Here is a 20097-nt window from a genome sequence, read left to right as displayed (position 1 = left end):
CGCCACGTTACTGCGGGTCACGTGGGCGTGCGGATCACGTGGCGCGCCTCAGTCAGCTGAGGGTCACGTGGGCCCGGCAGGAACCTGGCGCCTCCCGCTCGGCTGGGCTCAGGATGCGCGGCGGGCAGGACGCGGCGCGGGCCCCGGTGATCCAGTTCATCAACTGCCGCATCCTGAGGGGTGGCGCGCTGCTCAGGTGGGCGCGGGTGCGGGCCGGGGGGCGCGGGCGGGCTCCAGGCCGGCGACGCGAGCCCCCGCCCGCTCTGTGTGCAGGGAGGACCTCTGGGTGCGCGGGGGCCGCATCCTGGACCCGGAGAAGCTATTCTTTGAGGAACGGCGCGTGGCTGACGAGCAGCGGGACTGCGGCGGCTGCATCTTGGCGCCCGGCTTCATCGACGTGCAGATCAACGGTGCGGCCCGGGCCCGCGGGGCGGGGACCCCGAGGGGAAGCTCCGAGCCCTGGGTGACCCCTTCTTTTCTGTGGCCGCAGGTGGATTTGGCGTTGATTTCTCTCAGGCCTCGGAGGACGTGGGTTCGGGGGTTGCCCTGGTGGCCCGGAGGATCTTGTCGCATGGAGTCACCTCTTTCTGCCCCACGTTGGTCACATCGCCACTGGAGGTTTATCACAAGGTGAGGTCAGGCTCCCGGTCTCAAACGAAAGAGACCCCGTGAGCACCCAGCTTCTTGATTTTCAAGTCTCATCTCTTCTGGTCAACCAGTACCCCGTTGGCACTCGAGCTGGCCTCACCTGCTGACCACCTTCCCCCGGGGCCTAGGGCCCCCTCCCCCAGGCTTTCTCATCCAGGTGTTCCTCTGCCTGCTCTGCCACTGCAGCTGTGCCCATGGGCTTCCGCGTTCCGAGCCTCAGTACCTTTACCTGCCACACAACCCTCCCCAGCCTGCATTCTGGCCACCTTCAGGCACCAGAAACCGCCTTCTAGACTCAGTCGTCGTGTGTGTGTCTGCGCCCCCCCACCCCATGGACTTGCAGATTGCCACATCCTTACCTGCTCATCCCCCAAACCGGTCCGTGGCAGGCAGCTCCTGGGAACAGCTTTCATAAAGGAGCCCCATTATCTACCCCAGGCTTCCTTTGCTGCTCCCGTCCACACCCCTCACTCTTCACTTCTTTAAGTGTTGGGATTTAGTTGTCCAAGGTTCATTGTTCCTTTAAGAAGTTTCATTTACGCAGATTTTCTGGTTTTGCTCTTTATCACGTTGTAGTATTCCATCTTGTTTTGTGTATTGTTCTGTTTCTCTGAACTGTTTCTGAACTGTAGCAGGCATATATCATGCCTGTTTATTTGGTACTATGTAACTTTTTTAAAAGCTTGTGGTTACACAAGTAGCACAGAGTTCTTGAGTTCTCAAAATTAATCAGGGTATCCTTTACCTTTTATGTCCCAGTTCTGTAGTTTTTCTCCAGAACAGGGTCCAGCCCAGGATCCCAGGTTGCCTGTCTGCTACTGAGTCCCCATCTGGGGTGTGCGCAGACTCACAGCCAGGGCTGCAGGAGGTTGGCCCTGCTCCCTGGGTTCAGTCCCAGCCTCCTGACTTCATCTGTCAGCTGAACAATACGGGACGTTCATTTCTTGTTGTCTAGTGTCAGTTTCGTCAAAACGTAAGCAAGGTTTAAGATTTTAAGAACAGTGGAATCTATCTATCAGTGTTGTATGCTCAGCAGTACACTCAGTTCATATTAAGATCCTGGTAGATGTTAGCTTTGTTCATAGTGATGCTTTCTAAGGCCCACTTGACTTCACATTCCAGGATGTCTGGCTCTAGGTGAGTGATCACACCATCGTGATTATCTGGGTCGTGAAGATCTTTTTTGTACAGTTCTTCTGTGTATTCTTGCCACCTCTTCTTAATATCTTCTGCTTCTGTTAGGTCCATACCATTTTTGTCCTTTATCAAGCCTATCTTTGCATGAAATGTTCCTTTGGTATCTCTAATTTTCTTGAAGAGATCTCCAATCAATCCATCCTAAAGGAGATCAATCCTGGATGTTCATTGGAAGGACTGATGTTGAAGCTGAAACACCTCATGCGAAGAGTTGACTCATTGGAAAAGACCCTAATGCTGGGTAGGATTGGGGGCAGGAGGAGAAGGGGACGACAGAGGATGAGATGGTTGGATGGCATCACCGACTTGATGGACATTGGTTTGGGTAGACTCCGGGAGTTGGTGATGGACAGAGAGGCCTGGCGTGCTGCAATTCATGGGGTCACAAAGAGTCGGACACGACTGAACAACTGAACTGAACTGAGATGTTAGCTGCTCACATCTTTCTGGAAATTTCCCCCTACTCTCTCATTGCAGAGTCCAGTGTCAAAAACCAAACTGATTTTCCCACTGCAAACTGGCCCACAGTTCTGTGTTTTCTCTCTTAGTCATCAGGTCGTGATCTTCCTGCTCAGGACCCGGGAACAAATCCACTCTCTTGCTCCCTTATTCTTTGTCGTCATCTCTCTGGTTCCCATCAGGGGGGCTTAGTGACTGTTACCCAGTTTCCCCACTGCTGTCCCAGCCCTGGGCCCTGCCTGGGTGCCTTCCCTGGGTGCCTGGCTCTGCAAATCACACCCCTCTCCCGTTCCCCTGCAGGGTGGGCCTGTTCCTGAGAGTTCCCTCCCCCATACCCTGCAGCCAGCCCCCTCCTCCTTTGCCCCCAGGTCTTCTGCCTGGAAGGCCTTTGCTTCATTTTGTCCACCCTAGCAGCGGGCACCTGCAGCTCCTTTGCAGCCGAGCTGCCTCCCAACTTCTGCAGCACCATCAAGCATCTTGATACAGAGTGTGGGGCTCCTGCCTTAGGGAAGGGGTTTCAGGCCAGTAGGGCTTCCATCTTAACATTTTTTTCCCAGCACTGATCGCTGCTCATAAACGCCTTGGGAGGTAGAGAGTAAACTGATTTGTGGAGGAAATCGCAGAGGGCTTTGAATATGAAAATGTTAATGCAAGGTGATCGCCGTAGAAGCTAGAGGACCATTCACTTGCAGGCCCCCACGCACTGCTCCTGCTGTTCTGCCCGCCTTCCTCCAGGGCCTGTTCACAGCCAGCGGAACTCAATTGCTAGTTGGTCAGAAGTTCTTCAGGTCCACTGAGACCACCTGCTCTTCTTCTGGGGTCTCCTCTTCCTGCCTTGCCCTTTCCTACCCTTCCAGGAGGAGGGTCAGAGCACCTTGTCCCCTACTTCAGCCGCACCGCCTGCTGAGTCAACATCAGGCACCTCAGGGCGACAGCCAGGCCCTCTGTACTTTGACCTTTCTGCTGCCTTCCTGTTTTGCACGTGCCTCACTCCCTTCGCTTCAAGACTGTCTGTTCTGTCAACTTGGTTTTTCTCTCTCTTTTGAAAAAAACTCTATTCTGGGAAAACTCAGCCATTATCTCTTATTCTTTTCACTTTTTAACTCTTCATTGAATTTATGTGTATCACTTGGCTCGTTAGGAAAAACTGCAGCCCTTTGCTCCCACCAGTTCCCTCCAAGAGATGATCACTTTCCACTCGGCTAACCTATGGAACTTGCTTCCATATCTCTAAAAGATGTACTGATACTCCTGTTTTTTTGTTTAGGGCAGCGTAAACGGGCTGGGAAAGATACACGTTAGCTTCTCGGCAGCCCCCAGTCCCTGTCTCACGCCCTTCTAGCCCCCCACCCTCCCTAGAGTCTTCCATAGTTCTGATTCACTCAGTTATCTACTACTACTAAGTCGCTTCAGTCGTGTCCGACTCTGTGCGACCCCATAGACGGCAGCCCACCAGGCTCCGCCGTCCCTGGGATTCTCCAGGCAAGAACACCGGAGTGGGTTGCCATTTCCTTCTCAAATGCGTGAAAGTCAAAAGTGAAAGTGAAGTCGCTTAGTCGTGTCTGACTCTTCGCGACCCCATGGACTGCAGCCTACCAGGCTCCCCTGTCTGTGGGATTGTCCAGGCAAGAGTATCGGAGTGGGGTGCCATTGCCTTCTCCGACTCAGTTATCAAGACTCGTCATTTTCTCATCTGTCAGCTCTGTTTTCCTGGGAGTTCACCTTCGTTTGCTTAGATTTTTGATCTGCTAACTCAGCCCCACGGTTTCAGCCTGTTGTCTCCCTCTGGGTTCAAGATTTTGGGGTTCAGCGAAGGTTCCATCTGTTTTGTCTTCCTGCAGAAACTTTAGCGCCCTGCTCTCGCTGCCCTGGCTGCGCACGCCCGCCTGGCAGCTGCTCGTCAGGCATCCAGCTCGGCCTGCCCATTTCCTCTTGTCTTTGTCCCACTGAGCTTAAGCCTTGTAAAAATCCTTGTACTTTTGTGGTTCTAGCAGAGGGTGCCCGGGTACCCCAGGCTCCCCGTTCCCCATCCTTCTCCACGTTGAAGGGCGTTGTGGGCTGGGACTCCTGCCTGCTTTGTCTACCTCTCAGATGTGTCACCTGAGCGCCTGTCACACATAGGTGACTTTGCCCCTGGTGTCCAGACCCAGGCACAGCGTGGCCGCACCCTTGATGCCTGAGCTCTCTGGCCACTCAGCCTTGCTTCGGCCCCTCACTCTGCCTGGATGACGTGCACTCCTCCTGCCTCAGCCCTGCTTCCTGGGCCTGCAGCTTGGCGAGGTCGGGCTGGTTGCCCTGGCTGGGTCCAGGCCCTTGGTGTGCGGCCCGCTGCATCCTGGCTGCTGTCTGACGGGGGCACCTTGAGGACCTCAGTGCCTAGCTCCTGCCCCCCGCCTGGGCACTGTCTCCACGCCTCTGGGTCATCTTGGGCAGGCCAGTCCCGCATCCCCAGGTCATTTCTGGATTGCTGTGCTTTCTGTGGTTGAGGCCTTCAACCATCTTCTAACACCTGAGGGCAGGCCAGCAGGGGCTGGGCTCTGAACTCCGGCCTCTGACCTTGCCTGGGCTGTGACCTCTGGGTGCTGGGCCTTGGGGGCAGGGCTTTAACAGCTGGTTCCCCCCAGGTCCTTCCTCAGATCCCCGTGAAGAGTGGTGGTCCCCATGGGGCAGGGGTCCTCGGTGAGTGGCTCGCCCCTTTCCCCACCCCTATCCTGGGAGGTTCCTTGGGGACCTGTTGGCAGCCCCTCGCCTTCCAGATGCCTGACCGGGGAGGGAGGGCAGGCAGGCAAGAGGGGCCAGGGTGGGGGCCGCAGGGCGGGGGGCCTGCTAGAACTAGCCCCTTCCCTCCCCCCAGGGGTGCACCTGGAGGGCCCCTTCATCAGCCGGGAGAAGCGGGGTGCACACCCCGAGGCCCACCTGCGCTCCTTTGAGGCCGACGCTTTCCAAGACGTGCTGGCCACCTACGGGGGCCTGGACAATGTCCGCATTGTGACGCTGGCCCCCGAGCTGGGCCACAGCCACGAGGTGATCCGGGCGCTGACAGCCCTCGGCATCTGCGTGTCCCTAGGTAAGGCGGGCGGGTGTCATCACCTCAAGGCGTCTGCCCCAGCTCCCAGGCTGGGCACTGAATCTGAGTCTGGGTCCCCGCAGGGCACTCGGTGGCTGACCTGGGTACTGCGGAGGAAGCCGTGCAGAGTGGGGCCACCTTCATCACCCACCTCTTCAACGCCATGCTGCCTGTGAGTCCAGGCCCTGCTCGGGAGGAGGGGGGTGGGGCCCAGCTGTCACTCACTGCCCCTCCTGCCCCCACCCAGTTCCACCACCGCGACCCTGGCATCGTGGGGCTCCTGACCAGCGATCGACTGCCCGCAGGCCGCCGTATCTTCTACGGGATGATTGCTGACGGCATACACACCAACCCGGCCGCCCTGCGCATCGCCCACAGGGCCCATCCCAAGGGTGAGTGGCAGAGCAGGGCGGGGCGGGAATGGGTGGGAAGACAAGGCTGGGCAGGTCCTGAGGCCCCCTCTCCCTGCAGGGCTGGTGCTGGTCACTGATGCTGTCCCTGCACTGGGCTTGGGCAACGGCCGACACACGCTGGGGCAGCAGGAGGTGGAGGTGGATGGGCTGACAGCCTATGTGGCAGGTGAGTGATCCGTGTCCCCAGCACTGCCAGAGTGAGATCAGCCTCTCGGCACTCTGCTGGGATGTGAGAACCTAGGTGTTCCTGCTGACCTCCGGGGTGGCCCAGGGTGCCTGGTGTCCTTCTCCCTCTACCCGCCCCCAGAACCTGTCCTCTCTGCTCTCAAGGCACCAACATACTGAGTGGCAGCATCGCCCCAATGGATACTTGTGTCCGGCACTTCCTGCAGGCCACAGGTCAGTGAGGCTGGGGGGGTGTGCCACATGTGTGCCCCGCAGTGGGGTAGAGGCTGCCTCTGGGAGAGGCTGGAGGCAGGGACCACCAAGGTCTGTGTCTGGTGGGGTCCTCAGGAATGTGGCCAGGGTCCCACCTGCAGGAGGTTCCGTCAGAAGGAGAGGGAGGCGCGAACCAGCAGGGGGCCGGAACCCAGAGCGACTGGCCCTGGAGCCACAGCACCCAAGGGTGGGGCCTGTGGGATTGTAGCTACAGAGCTGCGGGGTGGGACTGTGCTCCAGGGTTGGCACGTTATGGGGGTAGTGGTGGGTGTCTCGCAGAGGCCGTGGTGGGCCAGGCCCTGCGAGGCTCTAGGCAGTGACCTGGGGCTGGGGTGTCAGGCAGGGGGTTGGGGGGAGCACTGCGGTCCAAGGTGCTGGTTGGAGGAGCAGGGAGATGGGTTAGGAGGCAGATGACAGCAGTGGCCTGGCTTGGGGAGTGAAGCAGGCGCTGGAGAGAATTGGGGTACCAGTAGCATCCCCAGGTTTGGGGAAGGAGAGGCCTTGAAGTTCAGGGGCTGGGAGCACCCTGCTGGGGACCCTCTTCCCACCATGCCCCATCCCAACCCTGCAGGGACCTCACTCATAAAACATTTTGGACCCAACCCTGCAGGGACCTCACTCTTAAAACATTTTGGACCCAAATGCCTTCAGCCCCTCCCCTTGGCTTCCAGGGAGAGCACCCCTCCTGGAAGCAGGACCCCGGGCATCTGTGAGGCCACCTGGGACTCGGTGCTCTGCCCCTCACCCCACCCCACCCCACCCCCACCCCGTCAAATGGCAGAGCCAGCCAGGGGTCAGGGATGGTCACCACCACTTGTGTCCCCAAGTAGGCTGCAGTGTGGAGTCTGCCCTGGAGGCTGCATCCCTGCATCCAGCACAGCTGCTGGGGCTGGAGAAGTGCAAGGGGACCCTGGACTTCGGGGCCGACGCAGGTCAGGGCACAACAGGGGGCGGCCCAGGGGTTCCCAGGAGGCCTGGGACAGAGCTGGGGTAGGGACAGGTGGGCCGGAGGCAGGCGCTTCCCCATTCCCAGGAGCTTCGCCTGGCCAGGGCCTTAGTCCGGCCCCTCTTCCCCATCGGGCAGGCCAGGCGTTCTGGCTTCCTAGATGGGCCTGGCAAGGGTCTATGGGAGTGCTATTGGGTGCTCTCTGCTGCCAGGAGTCTTGCTCCCGGGACCTCAAGTTGATCTGTGATGGGCCAGGGTGTCCCGCAGAAATCGTGTTCTGGGCCTTGGTTTCCCCCGCACCCCCCCAGCCTCATGGTGTGGGCAGCAGGGGCCCTGCCTCTGCCCCCTTCTCACCGCCCCGCTCCGACCCAGACTTCGTGGTGCTCGATGACTCTCTGCACGTCCGGGCCACCTACATCTCGGGCGAGCTGGTGTGGCAGGCAGAGGAGGCCAGGCCGTGACCCAGGACCACCGCTGGAGGGGATGCCCAGCCCCAGCTGGACACTGTCGGCTGGGCATTGGGGAGCTGGTCTCCAGAGAGCGAAGGGAGCCCTGGCCCACGTGGAGGCCTCAGCCCAGAGGCAGCGGCTTGGATAAATGTGTGCCCCATAGGGACGCGCCTGGTCTCTGAGTTTTGCTTCACAGTGGGACTTTGTTCCGCCCTCACCCCATGCGTGGCCCTTTGGTGGGAGTGGGTGGGTGTTTATCCCTTAGGGTTGGGAGTGGCTGCTCCACCCTGCCTGTGGGATTCTGGGGCTCAGTGGAGGCAGCGGGGCCCGTCTCTGTTGGACGGATGTGTCGGAGGCCTCAGACCCACAGGCAGATGGGCCAGTTGCAAGGGAGTGAAGGGCTGGAGGGGGAAGCTGGCAGGAAGGGGCTTAAGGAGCAAGTGTGAGGGTTGAGAAGTTTGCCAGTGGCACTGAGGAAAAGGGAGCTAGCTACATCTTGGAATGTTCAGCAGGCAAGAACGGGATCCATTACTCCTGGAGACAAGGAAATGCTGGAAGGAGCTGGAGAAGGGAGGGGCCTCGGGTGGGCACCGTAGAGGGTTTGGGAGGCAAGGGTGTGCTATGGGTCATTGTCTGTACTCCCAAGTTGGGTGGGCATAGTGGAGGCCCAATGCCACAATGCTGGACCTAGACACAGCACCGGGCCCTCCTCTCTGACCTTCCAGAGAAGTCTGCACTGGCCTTGGGGCCCCTGGGCTGACCCTGGTCAACCTGCCCAACCAGCAGTCCCACGCTGCCTTGAGCCCTTGGGATAATCAGGGCTCCAACCCCACCTCCTGACCCGACTCCTGAGCGGGTGCAATGATCCAAGTGCCCCCAAGGTTGGCAGAAATGTGGGCGACCCTGCCTGGTGCTGGTGGGCAGCTCGAGGTCTTCGGTGTGTGTCCCCCACCCTACCTCTGTGTCTGTCCATCAGTGTCATTCTGTGCATTCTGTGTTCCCGGCCCTGGCGACAGCGCCCCCATGCTGGGAGCTTTTGGGCTCCTCAGACAGGACAACTTTGAGGTGTGGAGTGGGGGGTTCTGGGGTGCCCTGCTGTCTCTGAGGACCATGACCCAGCAGGGGTTGGTGCAGCCCCAAGCCTGGGGTCATCTTGACTTCCCCTCATTTGGGTCCTAGGGTGGGCCCCCCTCCCCCTCCCCGTCCCCTCCCCCTCAAGGCAGCAGCCCTGGGGGCCGCAGGTCTGGGGCAGAGTCGTCCAAAGCCCCAGCCACTGCTCCTGCCTCTAGACGCTAAAGGAGGTGTCTGGACCCAAGGGGACAAAGATGGTTGCAGGTCCCAATGACTTCTGGGAAGAGCAGCCACGTGACACAGGGCTGAGGGGTGATCTGGGGCTGGGGGCCACCTTCCAGAGCAACACAAGTCCCTCCACCTGCTCAGCCCAAGGCCGCCTCCAGGTATTCCAGTGTATTATCCCCTCCCTCCGTTCTGTCCACAATCCAAAGTGAGTGTTCCTGTTTGTCAGTCTCATTTGTCAGCTGGGGAAGCAGGAGCACAGGCTCCCAGGGCTGGTGAGGATAGGCCAGGATGTGGCCTGGCTGCCAGCTCAGGGGCTTCTGATAACACGGCCTCTGCAGAATCACGGAGGGGCTCATCGAGGTGGTGGTCAGTGGGGTGACACCAGGGAGGGTGGGCTGGAAGCAAAGGGAACTGCCCTGCACAGGCCCAGGGCTCAGGCTTAGTGTGGGGTTGGAGGGGGTGACTTCGAGGCTGGAGAGAAACTGTGGCGTGGGGAACTGAGCCCTGCAGCTGGGCTGGGAGTGTGGGTTTTGAGGTGGGGCAACCATTGGAGGTTTGTTTATTTATTTTGATGTTAAATACACGGAACGTTCGCCGTTGTAACCATGTTGAAGTGCAGAGTTCAATGACATTGAGTATGTTCACATTGTGCAGCCATCACCAGCATCATCTCCAGGCCTCCACAAAGCCGACGTGCACCAAGGACGCCCTTGCTCCCACCCTCTCACCCACCTCGCTCATTTGTCTGAGTTTCAAGCTGTTGGGTTTTAGACACAAGGATGCCCCGCGTGGGTAGTAAGGAGACCCTGTGGGGTGGCAGTGGGGCCAGACTCAGGTAAAGTAGGGGGACGGGCTTGCCTTGATGTGGGCATGGGGGGTCGGGGGGAGGTGACGCCAGGTGTGTGCTGAGTCACTAATGAGCGCTGGCGACTTTCACCATTTGGAGAAGCTGGGATGGGATCGGGCGGTGACCTGGCATGCTCCCAGCTTCTCCTTAGTGGTTTGTTTGGGTGGGCGTGGGTAAGAGGCTCTGCAGGGACGTGCCAGCCCCACGCAGCTGCCGCGTCGCGACCCCCCAGGGAGGGGGCGGGGGCCACCTGGCGGCCGAGCCCGGGCGCTGTGAGGCTTCACCTGGCTGTTGCTGGGGGCTCCCTCCCGAAGCCTCGGGCCCGTCTTCGGGATGACGGGTCTCCAGGCCCCGAGCGCATCCGGCACCATGGTGAGCTGTGGGCTAGGAGCCGGCTGCAGGCGTGTGCAGTGATTGCGACCGGAGAAGCCGGCTTGGGGACAAGCGTGTCGACAACGCGGAACCGGGCTATGCCCTAGAGGCCGGGCGTCCACAACGAACCTGGTACAACCTGCTCCGCCGCGGCTCAGGCGCTGGGCCTGAGAGGGCGCGCAGGTCGCGGAGGAGGTGCGGCGCCGGAGAACTCGCGCGCCCTGGCCGGGGGCGGGGAGGCGGGGGGGCGGCTCAGGCCAATCAGGGCTTCTCTGCGGAGGGCTGCGCCTCGGCCGAGCAATAGGGGCGCGCGGAGCCCTCTGACGTCTTCAAGGAGCGGGTGGGGAGCTGGAGGCCCGGCCCCGTCCCTCTGCCCTCCTCTCCCGACCCTGTAGCGCCGGCACCCCGGTCCTCTTCTCCACGCCCCTCGGCACCCCACTCCCCCCAACCTGTAACAGCTCGGTGTGGTACCTCGTAACGTGGTTCTGGACCTTGTTCCATATTTACGACTTTGTTCTACAAACGGGAATTGCAATAGCAATACGGCTCTGCTATTCACTGAGTTTTTGAATTGAACGATATGAAGGGGAGAGCTTCCCAGGGTGGGTATATGTGGACCTGTCTCACGGTTTTAACAAGGTGTCCAGTGTTTTCTAAGATGGATATTCCTTGACTTACCCACCGTGGACCTATTGGGTTCCTCCCCACCTCACCCCAGCTGCCCTGGGGAAGATGGACCGTGGAGTGATAGGGAATTCTGCGAACTCTGGTGCTCAAGTGTGTCTAGAAGGCTGCAGGGGGCCCTGCCTGGGCACTCCTTTGGGCCCTGTGGATTCCTTCTCCAGTCTATGGCCTCATATGTGGCTTCTGTATTAATTTCTTAGTGCTGGAAAAAAAATAATTTCTTAGTACTGCTGGAACGAATGACCAAAACCTAAGTGGCTTAAAAAGACAAATTGGTTACTTCACAATTCTGGAGGTCAAATTCAAAAATAGGCCTCAGTGGCCTGAAGTCAAAGTTGTGACATCTCTCAGGAAGACTGTCTTACCATCACCAGCTCGTGCATACCACCAACACTCCTTGGTTCATGACTCCCTTCCACTGGCAAAACCAGCAGTGGCGGGCCAGCCTCACATCACACCACTCTGCCCCTTTAAGGCAGGGGTCCCCAACCCCCAGGCCACGGTGCTGGTCCCTGGCCTGTTGGGAACCGGGCCACACAGCAAGAGGCGAGAGAGCGAGGCGTCATCTGTATTTACAGCTGCTCTCCATCACTTGCTTTACTGCCTGAACTCCGCCTCCTGTCAGATCGGTGGTGGCATTAGATTCTCATAAGAGCACAAACCCTACTGTGAACTGCACACGCGAGGGATCTAGGTTGCAAGCTCCTTATGAGAATCATCCCCAAACTTTCCCCTCCTACCTGGTCCATGGAAATATTGTCTTCCACGAAACCTGTCCCTGGAGCTAAAAATGTTGGGAACTGCTGCCTTAATAACTCGTGATTGTGTTGGGCTTACCTGGATGATCTCCAGATTTTAAGGTCAGCTCCCCGGCAAGGAACCTTAATTCCCCCTTTTCACATAAGACAGCATATTCACAGGTGGAGAGATTAGGATGTAGACATGTTAGGAGGCTCTGTTATTCTCCCACTGTATCTTCTAGGGAGAAGGGACTAGGCCTGGGCTCCCCACGGCTACCATCAGTGTATGAAGGTGCTGTTGCCCTACATGCTGATCAAACCGGATGTTTTCAGTCTTCGGAATGTTGACTCATTTGAGGAGTCGGCCCATTTTAAAGCTGAGAAAGCCCAGTTCTGTCCTCCCCCTCCCAACACATACACATTGCCCAGGCTGTGGGATCTTAGTTCCCTGACCAGGGGTGGAACCCAAACCATGCCTCCTGCAGTGGCAGCACGAAGTCTGGACCACCAGGGAAGTCCCAAGGGAAAACCCAGTTTTAGAGAAGGAAGCTTACTTACCTGAGACCTCAGGCAACTTTCTATTTCCAGAATTCCAATCTAATGTTTTCTCACAAAGCATGATTCATATGGGAGGATGTTTAGCCAGATGGCTTGGAAATCATTGGCTGAGTCTGGCATTTTTCATCCATCCACCAGTAGCCATGAGCAAATGCATCTTGGGAGCCTCAGGTGTAGTGACCAGGGACTTGGCAGTCAGAGGCAGAGACCATGCCATGATCTCCAAGCCATGATCTCCAAGCCATGATCTCCTGAGAGTTCCCGTGTGTGTATGTGTGTGTACTCAGTCATGTCTGACTCTCTGCGACCCTATGGACCGTAGCCCCACCCAGGCTCCTCTGTCCATGGGATTCTCCAGGCAAGAATACTGGAGTGGGTTGTCATTTCCTCCTCCAGGGGATCTTCCCAACCCAGGGATCTCTTGTGTCTCTTGTGTCTCCTGCATTGGCAGGCAGATTCTTTACCACTGCACCACCTGGGAAGCCTGGAGAGTCCCCTTGTCTCTCCCTAACTGGATGTGTCCTGACTGGTCTCCCGGCCTGCCTGTTCTCAGGTACAGCCCTTTCTTCCCAGACCCACAAACCTCCGGGGGTGCAGGCCTGGCCTTCTTCTTTTGTCTTTCCCTGCGTCCCATCAGAACTGGAGTTCTGGCTCTGCCCTTGACCCACTGTGACCACCAGCCTGGGAGGTGGCGCCCAGTGATCCCACCTGGAATGCACACCCTCCTGCAGTGCCTCTCACGTGGTACCAGGAAGTCCTGTGTGACCCGCAGACTGTCAGAAGTGATGTATTGCTTCGGACATTAGGTTATAAAAGTCACTGTGGCTTCCATCTTGGGTGTTCCCTCGGGAATCATTCTCTCTGGGGAAAGCCCACTGCCATGGCACGGAGACAGACAGCCCTGTGGAGGGGCACCCTTGATGAGAACCCAGGCTTCCGCCAGCAGCTGGGTGAATGGGCCCTCCTGGAAATGGATCCTGCAGCCTCAGTTGAGCCTTTCAATGACTCAGCCACCACTGACATCTTGCCCACAACCTCATTAGAGACCCTGAGCCCAAGCCCACCAGCCAAGCTGCTCCCGTATTCCTGACCCACAGGAACCATGACAGCGTCAGTGTGCGCTGTCTCATGCCTCTACATTTTGGGATGATTTGTTCACAGTGCTAGATAATGAACGCACTAGCTCTGCGATGTTAGGCAGGTTCTGTAGCCTCTGATTCCCAGTTTCCTCCTTTGCACCCCAAGGGTCATAGAAGTGAATGAAGCGTAGGAAACGGCACAGTGCAAGCACAGGGCCTGGTTTGCTGTGAGTGCTCCACACTCGTGGGCCCTGTGCTTCCCGGCCCTCTCCCAGGTTGGTTACTGTCACCCTCCTGCCCCTCCCTGGGTGAGACTGACCTCACAATGTCAGGCCAAGCCACTGCACTCTTGGCCTGAGGTCACCCTGGAGCCAGCCAGGGACAGAGGCTCTGCCCAGGGAAGGGAGCGGGGGGCCATTTCTCTCCGCCAGCTGGGGCGCCAATGAACTGTGCCAGGCCAGGTGAGTCTATCTGCCTTCCTGTCCACTGTCCTGGGATGAGCAGCCAGAGGCATCCATGGAGTGGGTGCCCGGCCTCTCCCCAGGTGAGAAGAGTGGCCTGGCCTGACTGGGCCCTGCACGCTGGTTGCCTTTCTGCCCCGTGAAGACTGAGGGTTGTCCTGAGTTCTCTCACCTGCCCCTCCCTGCCCTGCCCCTGCTGTAGCTTAGTGACCTTCTTCAGGGCCACGGCCTCCCGTCTCCCCTCACCCGTTCCCCTGAGTCTGGCCGGGCTCAATCCTCCCCACCTGCTCTCCACTGGGCTCTAGCATTGACCACAGACTTTTACTTCAAGCTTTGTTCCCCTTCCTGTTTCTCTTTCAATAACTCAAGATCACCATGGCCATGGTTTGGTGTCATACAATCTAACTTAAAACAAAAAAAATCTAAGACTCCAGTTCATATTCTGCAGCTTGCTTCTTTGCCCTTAGTTTCCGTGTTAGAGCTTTGCCTTGTGCTTTTCAGCAGCTGCAGAAAATTCAGAACGAGTGTACCTAATTTACTGCTCTCTCAATAAAGACTTTTGTGGGGTTTTTTTTTAATTTGGTTTTTCTGCTTTTTGCTTCGTAATAAAGCCATGTGATCACAGACACCTCACACAGCTTTATATTCATGGGTGAGAGCTGCTTAGAATTTCCACGAAGAAGATACACCATTTTGTTAATCTTTTAAAAAATAATTTTATATTTTTCTTTCTTATTCATTTTATTAATCATTATTTGTATCAATGTTTAAGAAGCCAGTTAGTCCTAGAAAGGCTGGAAATGAGAAACAGCAATCCCCACCACATTTCTCTCTATCCACGTTCCACTTACTGCTGGTTCTTCCAGAAGTATTCTGTTATTTATGTCCATCTTTCTAAATAATATCTTTGTACTTTACGACTTGCTGTATCACTTGTGGTCATTAGCTGCTGCCTTTCTGTTAAAAGAGGGAAGGATTCAGCTGTCTCATACCCTCCTTCCTCTCCAGGTCCTGCTAGGGCGCAGTAGAGTAATTACAAATTGAATCAATGCATCTGTGTTGTGCATCTGAGTAACTATCACTCAGGGCTGAGATGAGTGAGCTGCCTCCTGAACTTCAGATGGTGCTTCCTTTCTGGTATGGCTGTTTTTCTGAAGTTTTCCTCATCCGTCTGTCAATTTCTTCATTCACTTTTGTTTTTGAAGAAGCCACCTTGCGTGGAAGGATCATTTTCCTTTTTTTTTTTTAATCTTTAAAAATTATTCTCATTTGTTTATTGTTGGCTGCGCTGGGTCTTTGATATTGTGTGCGGGCTTTCTCTAGTTGCGGTGAGCAGGGGCTACTTTTCCTTGCAGGGCACGGGCTTCTCATTGCAGTGGCCTCTCGTCACAGACCATGGGCTCAGTGGCCTTGCAGCATGTAGGATCTTCCCGGACCAGAGTTCATACCCAAGTCCCCTTCATTGGCAGGCAAATTCTTAACCACTGGACCACCAGGGAAGTCCCTTAATTCATTTTTTTTCCTTAATTAATTTTTTTACATGGTGAAATCTCTCATAGAAGCTATCATTTTCAGTATTTTAGGGGAGTCTTCTGAAGCCTGTTCTCCTTGTGTCTGAGGAATCTTGGGACTTCTGCCCATTATCCATTTCAAATTGCACCATCTCCCTGGTTACTCCTGAGGCCCCACTTACTTGATTTTTTCTCCCCCACAGCACTTATTATCTTCCAACATCCCATAAAATTTGCTTATTTATGATGCTTGCTGCCCTCCCTGGCTCCCTCCACACACACTGTCTGCCCTCCACAGGTGGTATCAGAGTACCACAAGGGCAGAGATTTTTGTTTTTTGTTCACCAGTGTCTAGCACAGTGCTTGCCATGGAGAGGAGGTGCAGTGCATGAATGGACAGTCTCTGGGACTCCCTTTCATGGTCCTCCTATGTGCTTGCTTCTTCATTTAGCAGAGCTCATCCTTCAGTAACCTGAGAAAGGGTGCTTGTCAGATAGATATTTTCAGACGTCTATAGTTATGTGTATATTGACACTCATATTTAGCATAGAGTCTGCAAATTTCTTCACATGTAGTTCAGTTGCTCAGTTGTGTCTGACTCTTTGCGACCCCATGGACTGCAGGCTTCCCTGTCCATCACCAACTCCTGGAGCTTGCTCAAACTCATGTCTCTCGAGTCAGTGATGCCATCCAACCGTCTCATCCTCTGTCGTCCCCTTCCCCTCCTGCCTTCAATCTTTCCCAGACTCAAGGTCCTTTCCAGTGAGTCAGTTCTTCGCATTAGATGGCCAAAGTACTGGAGTTTCAGCTTCAGCATTAGTCCTTCCAATGAATATTCAGGACTAATTTCCTTTAGGATTGACTGGTTGGATCTGCTTGCAGTCCGAGGGACTCTCAAGAGTCGTCTCCAATACCACAGTTCAAAAGCATCAGTTTTTTGGCACTCAGCTTTCTTTATGGTCCAACTCTCACATCCATACATGACTACTGGAAAAACCATGGCTTTGACTAGACGGACCTTTGTTGGCAAAGTAATGTCTCTGCTTTTTAATATTCTGTCTAGGATGGTCATAGCTTTTCTTTCAAGGAGCAAGCATCTTTTAATTTCATGGCTGCATTCACAATCTGCAGTGATTTTGGACCCCCCAAAATAAAGTCAGACACTGTTTCCATTGTTTCCCCATCTATTTGCCATGAAGTGATGGGACCAGATGCTTCATGTAGAAGATGGTAATAAATATTGAGCCTCTCCAGGTTGTTGTGAGAAGTAACATAAAGTGGTTAGAATTCTTTGAGGACAAGGTATTATTAGTTTGTGAAGATTGAAGTATGTATAACATAAGGGTTGTTGAGGCGGCTGAGTCCTGTGACTGAGAGCAGGGTGTCGGTGTAGGTCAGGCTCATTCTGAGTCCTGTACTCTGTAACCTAATAACTCTATGACCAAGAGTAACCAAGTTACTGAAGCCTTGGCTTCCTTGTGTAAAGAATGCTCATAGTACCGGTTGTTTATGGGGCAAAATCAGATGCACTGCTCTGAATATACAGGAGGTGTTATTGATGTAGAATATTGTTGGATGTGGCTTGGTATGGGAGTAAGAGCAGTGTCTACCTTGGACTTGCCTTTGTGTCCCCTGAGGGTTACAGTACCTGGAGTGGGGTAGCAAAGAGCAGTTTACAGCAAAAGTCCTGGGAAGGATACCGGTGTTTTGACCCCATTTCCACCTGCTAAGAATTTATCTTAAGGAAAGAAGTAAAGGTGTGTCCAGATTGACCTGTAAGGCCTTGTTCGTGACATAAAAGTCTGGGAACCACTTCAGTATCAGGTGGGAGCTTGATCAATATATGGATCCGTAGAATTTGGGCTTACCACCTGGATCAGTGGGAAAGAATCCGCCTGCAATGCAGGAGACACTGGAGATATGTGTTCGATTGCTGAGTTGGGAAGATCCCCTGGAGGAGGAAATGACAACCCATTCCAGTATTCTTGCCTTGAGAATCCCATGGACAGAGGAGCCTGGTGGGTTACAGTCCACGGGGTCACAAAGAGTCGGTCATGACTGACTGGCTGAGCACACAAGCATAGACTCTAGTCTTCCTCTAGTGGAATCCTCTTTAGCCCTTACAGCTGAGGAAGACAGATATCCTGAGAGCTGGACAGGATACAGGAGGGTACACTGTTAAGTGAAAAAAGTGAGTGTCAGAATAGCAGGAGCCTTCTGAGGGATGGAGGTTACATTTGCCTTTTTATTGGTTATTTATTTATTAAATTTATTTTTGGCTGTGCCATGCAGCTTATGGGATCTTAGTTCTCTGACCTGGAATCGAACCCCAGGCTCGTGGTAGAGAAAGCTTTTAACCACTAGACCACCAGGGAAGTCCCTCCCTATTGGTTTTTTAAGGTTTGTAAATAGAAGATTGGATGCCTGGACAAATAGAAGTCATAGTCTTAATTGTCAAAGCACAGCCTCTGGCATGTGAGTATCAAGATCCTGGGTCTGGCGATACAAAACTCAGGGAAAGCTACAGAGTTATGCTATGCCTCAGCTTCCTCATCTGAGAAGTGAGGCAACAGTAGCTGGATGCTTGTTCTGAGTAAATGAGATTAGACATGAACATTCTTTACTGAGAGTAAGCACTGCTGCTCAGTAATTAATTCCGGCCACTGTGATTAGGGATTCACTTATCGTACTGTTACTTCTCTTTATTGTCTAAATAGTTGTTGTTGTTTTTTTTTTAAAACAAAGATATATTTCTTCTGGAAACAGAAAAAAGGATATTTTAAAATATGCAAACCTTCAGGTAACAAGGTGATTATAATTTTGTTTGAAATAACATCATCTTAGAACAACAAAGTGAATGTACTTAATGCCACTGAACTCTAAACTGGTTAAGGTCATAAATTTTACCACAATTAGAAAGAACAATAATACCACCGTCATCATCAACAATAACAACTACAAAAAAGTTAATAAGCAGAGAAGGAAGTCCTGAGGGAGTCCCTGGGACTCTCAGCAGGGATGAGATGGAACGGTTTTCTGCCTTACAGCTGTGGCTTTAGAGCCTCGCTTTGCTTCCGTGAACACTTCTCAGTTTTGCAACTAGTGCAGTTGCTTCTCTCGGTGTTTTCTCAGAGCCCCGCTTCCGAGTCCGCGCCTGGCGGCTGGAGTCCAGCCGCCGCGCCTGGGGCGTGACCTTAGCCGCCGCGTCCCCGCCCGGGCGAGCCTCAGTTTCCCGGTCGGGAAGCAAGGATGACAGCTCGCCGGGTCCAGCGCGCAGCCCCGCCCGCGGCCCGCGGATTGGCTCTTGTCGGGTCGCCCCCCCCGCACCGGGGCGGGGCCGGATCGCTCCCGCCTGCCAGGCCCCAACCCGGAAATGCGGCTCGGGGGCGCCGGCCGGGCTGGCCCGGACCGTGGCAGAGCGACGGCGAGGGCGGCCAATGGGCGCAGACGGCGGCGGCGGCCCGGCGGAAGTCCCGCCCAGCGTCGCGCGGGGGCGGGGCGGTGCCGGGGGCGGTGGGCCGAGGGGCGGGCGCAGGATGAGGGCGGCCATTGCTGGGGCTCCGCCGCGGGGAGGAGGACGCTGAGGAGGCGCCGAGCCGCGCAGCGTTGCGGGGGAGGCGCCCGTGCCGACGCGGGGCCCATGGCCAGGACCACCAGCCAGCTGGTGAGTGCGCGGCTGCCGCCCGGGCGCGCCGGCCCGTCCCCCCGCTGAGCGCGGCGGTCGCCAGCGCCCAGCAAGGCGGGGCGGCCCCGCGGTCCCGGGGGCCGGGCGGCGCCTCTTTACCTGCGGCGAACGGCCGGACCGGGGACCGCGGGCGCCGTCGGGGCGTCTCTCGGCCGCCCCTCGAATCCCGGGCCCGGCTGAGGCGGGCGCTGGCCCGGCGGGGGCACTGACAGGCACTCGCAGGGCGGGGGAGGCCGGGGAGGTGTCACCGGCCCGCCGCGGTGGAAGTGGTTGGAAAGTTTGTTTTAGGCGCGGCGCGGCCTGTAGCCGAGCCTCCGGGGTTACCTTTCGGACTGTCTGCGGAGAAGCCGCCCTGGGCCTTCACCTGGGACCGGTCCCTGTGCCTCCGCTCGCCGCCGAAGCGGGATGTGCTAGTTCTTGCCCGGAGCACCTGATGCTCGGGTCCCTCCGAATTCTTGGTTGGGATGGAGTTCGATGCACTCGGGTGCGCTCCTTTCCCGGCCCCGCCGGGCGGCGTGTGGGTGCTTTGCGTGCCTAGGGTCTCCGCTCCGGCACCGGAGTGATGGGAAACCTCGGGGAGGCCAGGCTTGAACCCACCGCCGCGAGCTGGTGAGCGTGACCCGGCGGAGAGATTTTAGGGGGAAGGAAATGAAAAAGCGCTTGTTGGGTTAAATGTGTTGGTGAAAGTATCGCTAGTGTTTCTATGTTTTCTGTCTGTTGCTAAAAGTACCCCTAGTGTGTTTATGTTGGCCCTCTCTTAAGTTCGAGAGTCTTGGGAAGACGGTTTAAGGATTTATACCTTGTATGCAATTATGAAGTGGATGCTGGATGAAGGTCTAGACTGCTTACAAAATCGGATTTGAAAGGCGAATCCCTCCAATAGAGGAAGACACAAGAAATTGACTCGACCCCTTATTTTTCTTACTTTTTGCAGTAGTGGCTGTTAATCTTTTTGATGGGTCGTAGACCCTTTAAAAACTCAGGGCTTCACCGAATTTTGTAATTACTTCGGGAGGTTCTTGAACCTTCTGCCGCTGGTCCGTGGACTCGAGAATTCTGCTTTGTAGAGATGGGTGATAATCCGAAGTGTGAGAGGAGGAAGACCTGGGCAGGTGAGAGAACGGTGAAAGGCGATGGGGTGTTTTTGACTCTTGCGACTCGTGCGGCCGTGCCCTGGGGGGGCCTGGACTACTGCGCAAAAAACACCACCTAGGCTGCTTGGCGGCCCTCAGTGGCGGCTGGGG

General features: G+C 55.8%; 2 protein-coding genes and 1 long non-coding RNA gene across 16 annotated transcripts in view; 2 read left to right on the top strand and 1 right to left on the bottom strand.

The window, feature by feature from the left end:
- The first annotated feature begins 50 nt into the window (after positions 1 to 50).
- On the top strand, positions 51 to 10121 carry AMDHD2 (amidohydrolase domain containing 2). Of its 6 annotated transcripts, none has more exons than XM_081555234.1 (11): positions 51 to 196; positions 274 to 410; positions 491 to 630; positions 4929 to 4983; positions 5159 to 5371; positions 5455 to 5543; positions 5619 to 5763; positions 5843 to 5950; positions 6115 to 6183; positions 7053 to 7154; positions 9571 to 10121. In XM_081555234.1, the coding sequence occupies exons 1-11, from the start codon at positions 114 to 116 to the stop codon at positions 9663 to 9665; spliced, it is 1236 nt and encodes a 411-aa protein (XP_081411360.1). In that variant the 5' UTR covers positions 51 to 113; the 3' UTR covers positions 9666 to 10121. The 6 variants fall into 6 exon arrangements, with proteins under 6 accessions (XP_081411360.1, XP_081411362.1, XP_081411358.1 ...); XM_081555236.1 differs by lacking the exon at positions 9571 to 10121 and adding an exon at positions 7541 to 7783; XM_081555232.1 differs by lacking the exon at positions 9571 to 10121 and adding an exon at positions 7497 to 7783.
- Positions 10122 to 11740: 1619 nt separating this feature from the next.
- LOC145531805 (uncharacterized) lies at positions 11741 to 13468 on the bottom strand. Its single transcript, XR_014072769.1, has 2 exons — positions 13298 to 13468; positions 11741 to 13018 (listed from the first exon to the last, which is right to left on the bottom strand). It is a non-coding gene; the product is annotated as an uncharacterized LOC145531805 (long non-coding RNA).
- Positions 13469 to 13573: 105 nt separating this feature from the next.
- Positions 13574 to 20097, top strand: part of PDPK1 (3-phosphoinositide dependent protein kinase 1) — a 64527-nt gene continuing 58003 nt past the window's right edge. For 7 of the 9 annotated variants that reach the window (XM_081555240.1, XM_081555246.1, XM_081555242.1 and 4 more), the window contains exon 1: positions 13574 to 13657. Coding sequence is in view for 1 of the 9 variants with exons in the window: in XM_081555247.1 (XP_081411373.1) it covers positions 18809 to 18832 (24 nt within the window). In the remaining 8 variants the exon portion in view is untranslated. Of the gene's footprint in view, positions 13658 to 18653; positions 18833 to 20097 lie in introns of those variants that run through there. The other 2 variants (XM_081555239.1, XM_081555247.1) reach the window with 2 other exon arrangements.

This window comes from Giraffa tippelskirchi, chromosome 13, assembly GCF_054371585.1.
Source record: "Giraffa tippelskirchi isolate mGirTip1 chromosome 13, T2T-mGirTip1v1.2.pri, whole genome shotgun sequence".
Taxonomy (NCBI): Eukaryota; Metazoa; Chordata; class Mammalia; order Artiodactyla; family Giraffidae; genus Giraffa; species Giraffa tippelskirchi.
The sequence above is the reverse complement of the archived record's forward strand: the minus strand, read 5'-3'. Positions and strand labels throughout refer to the sequence as shown.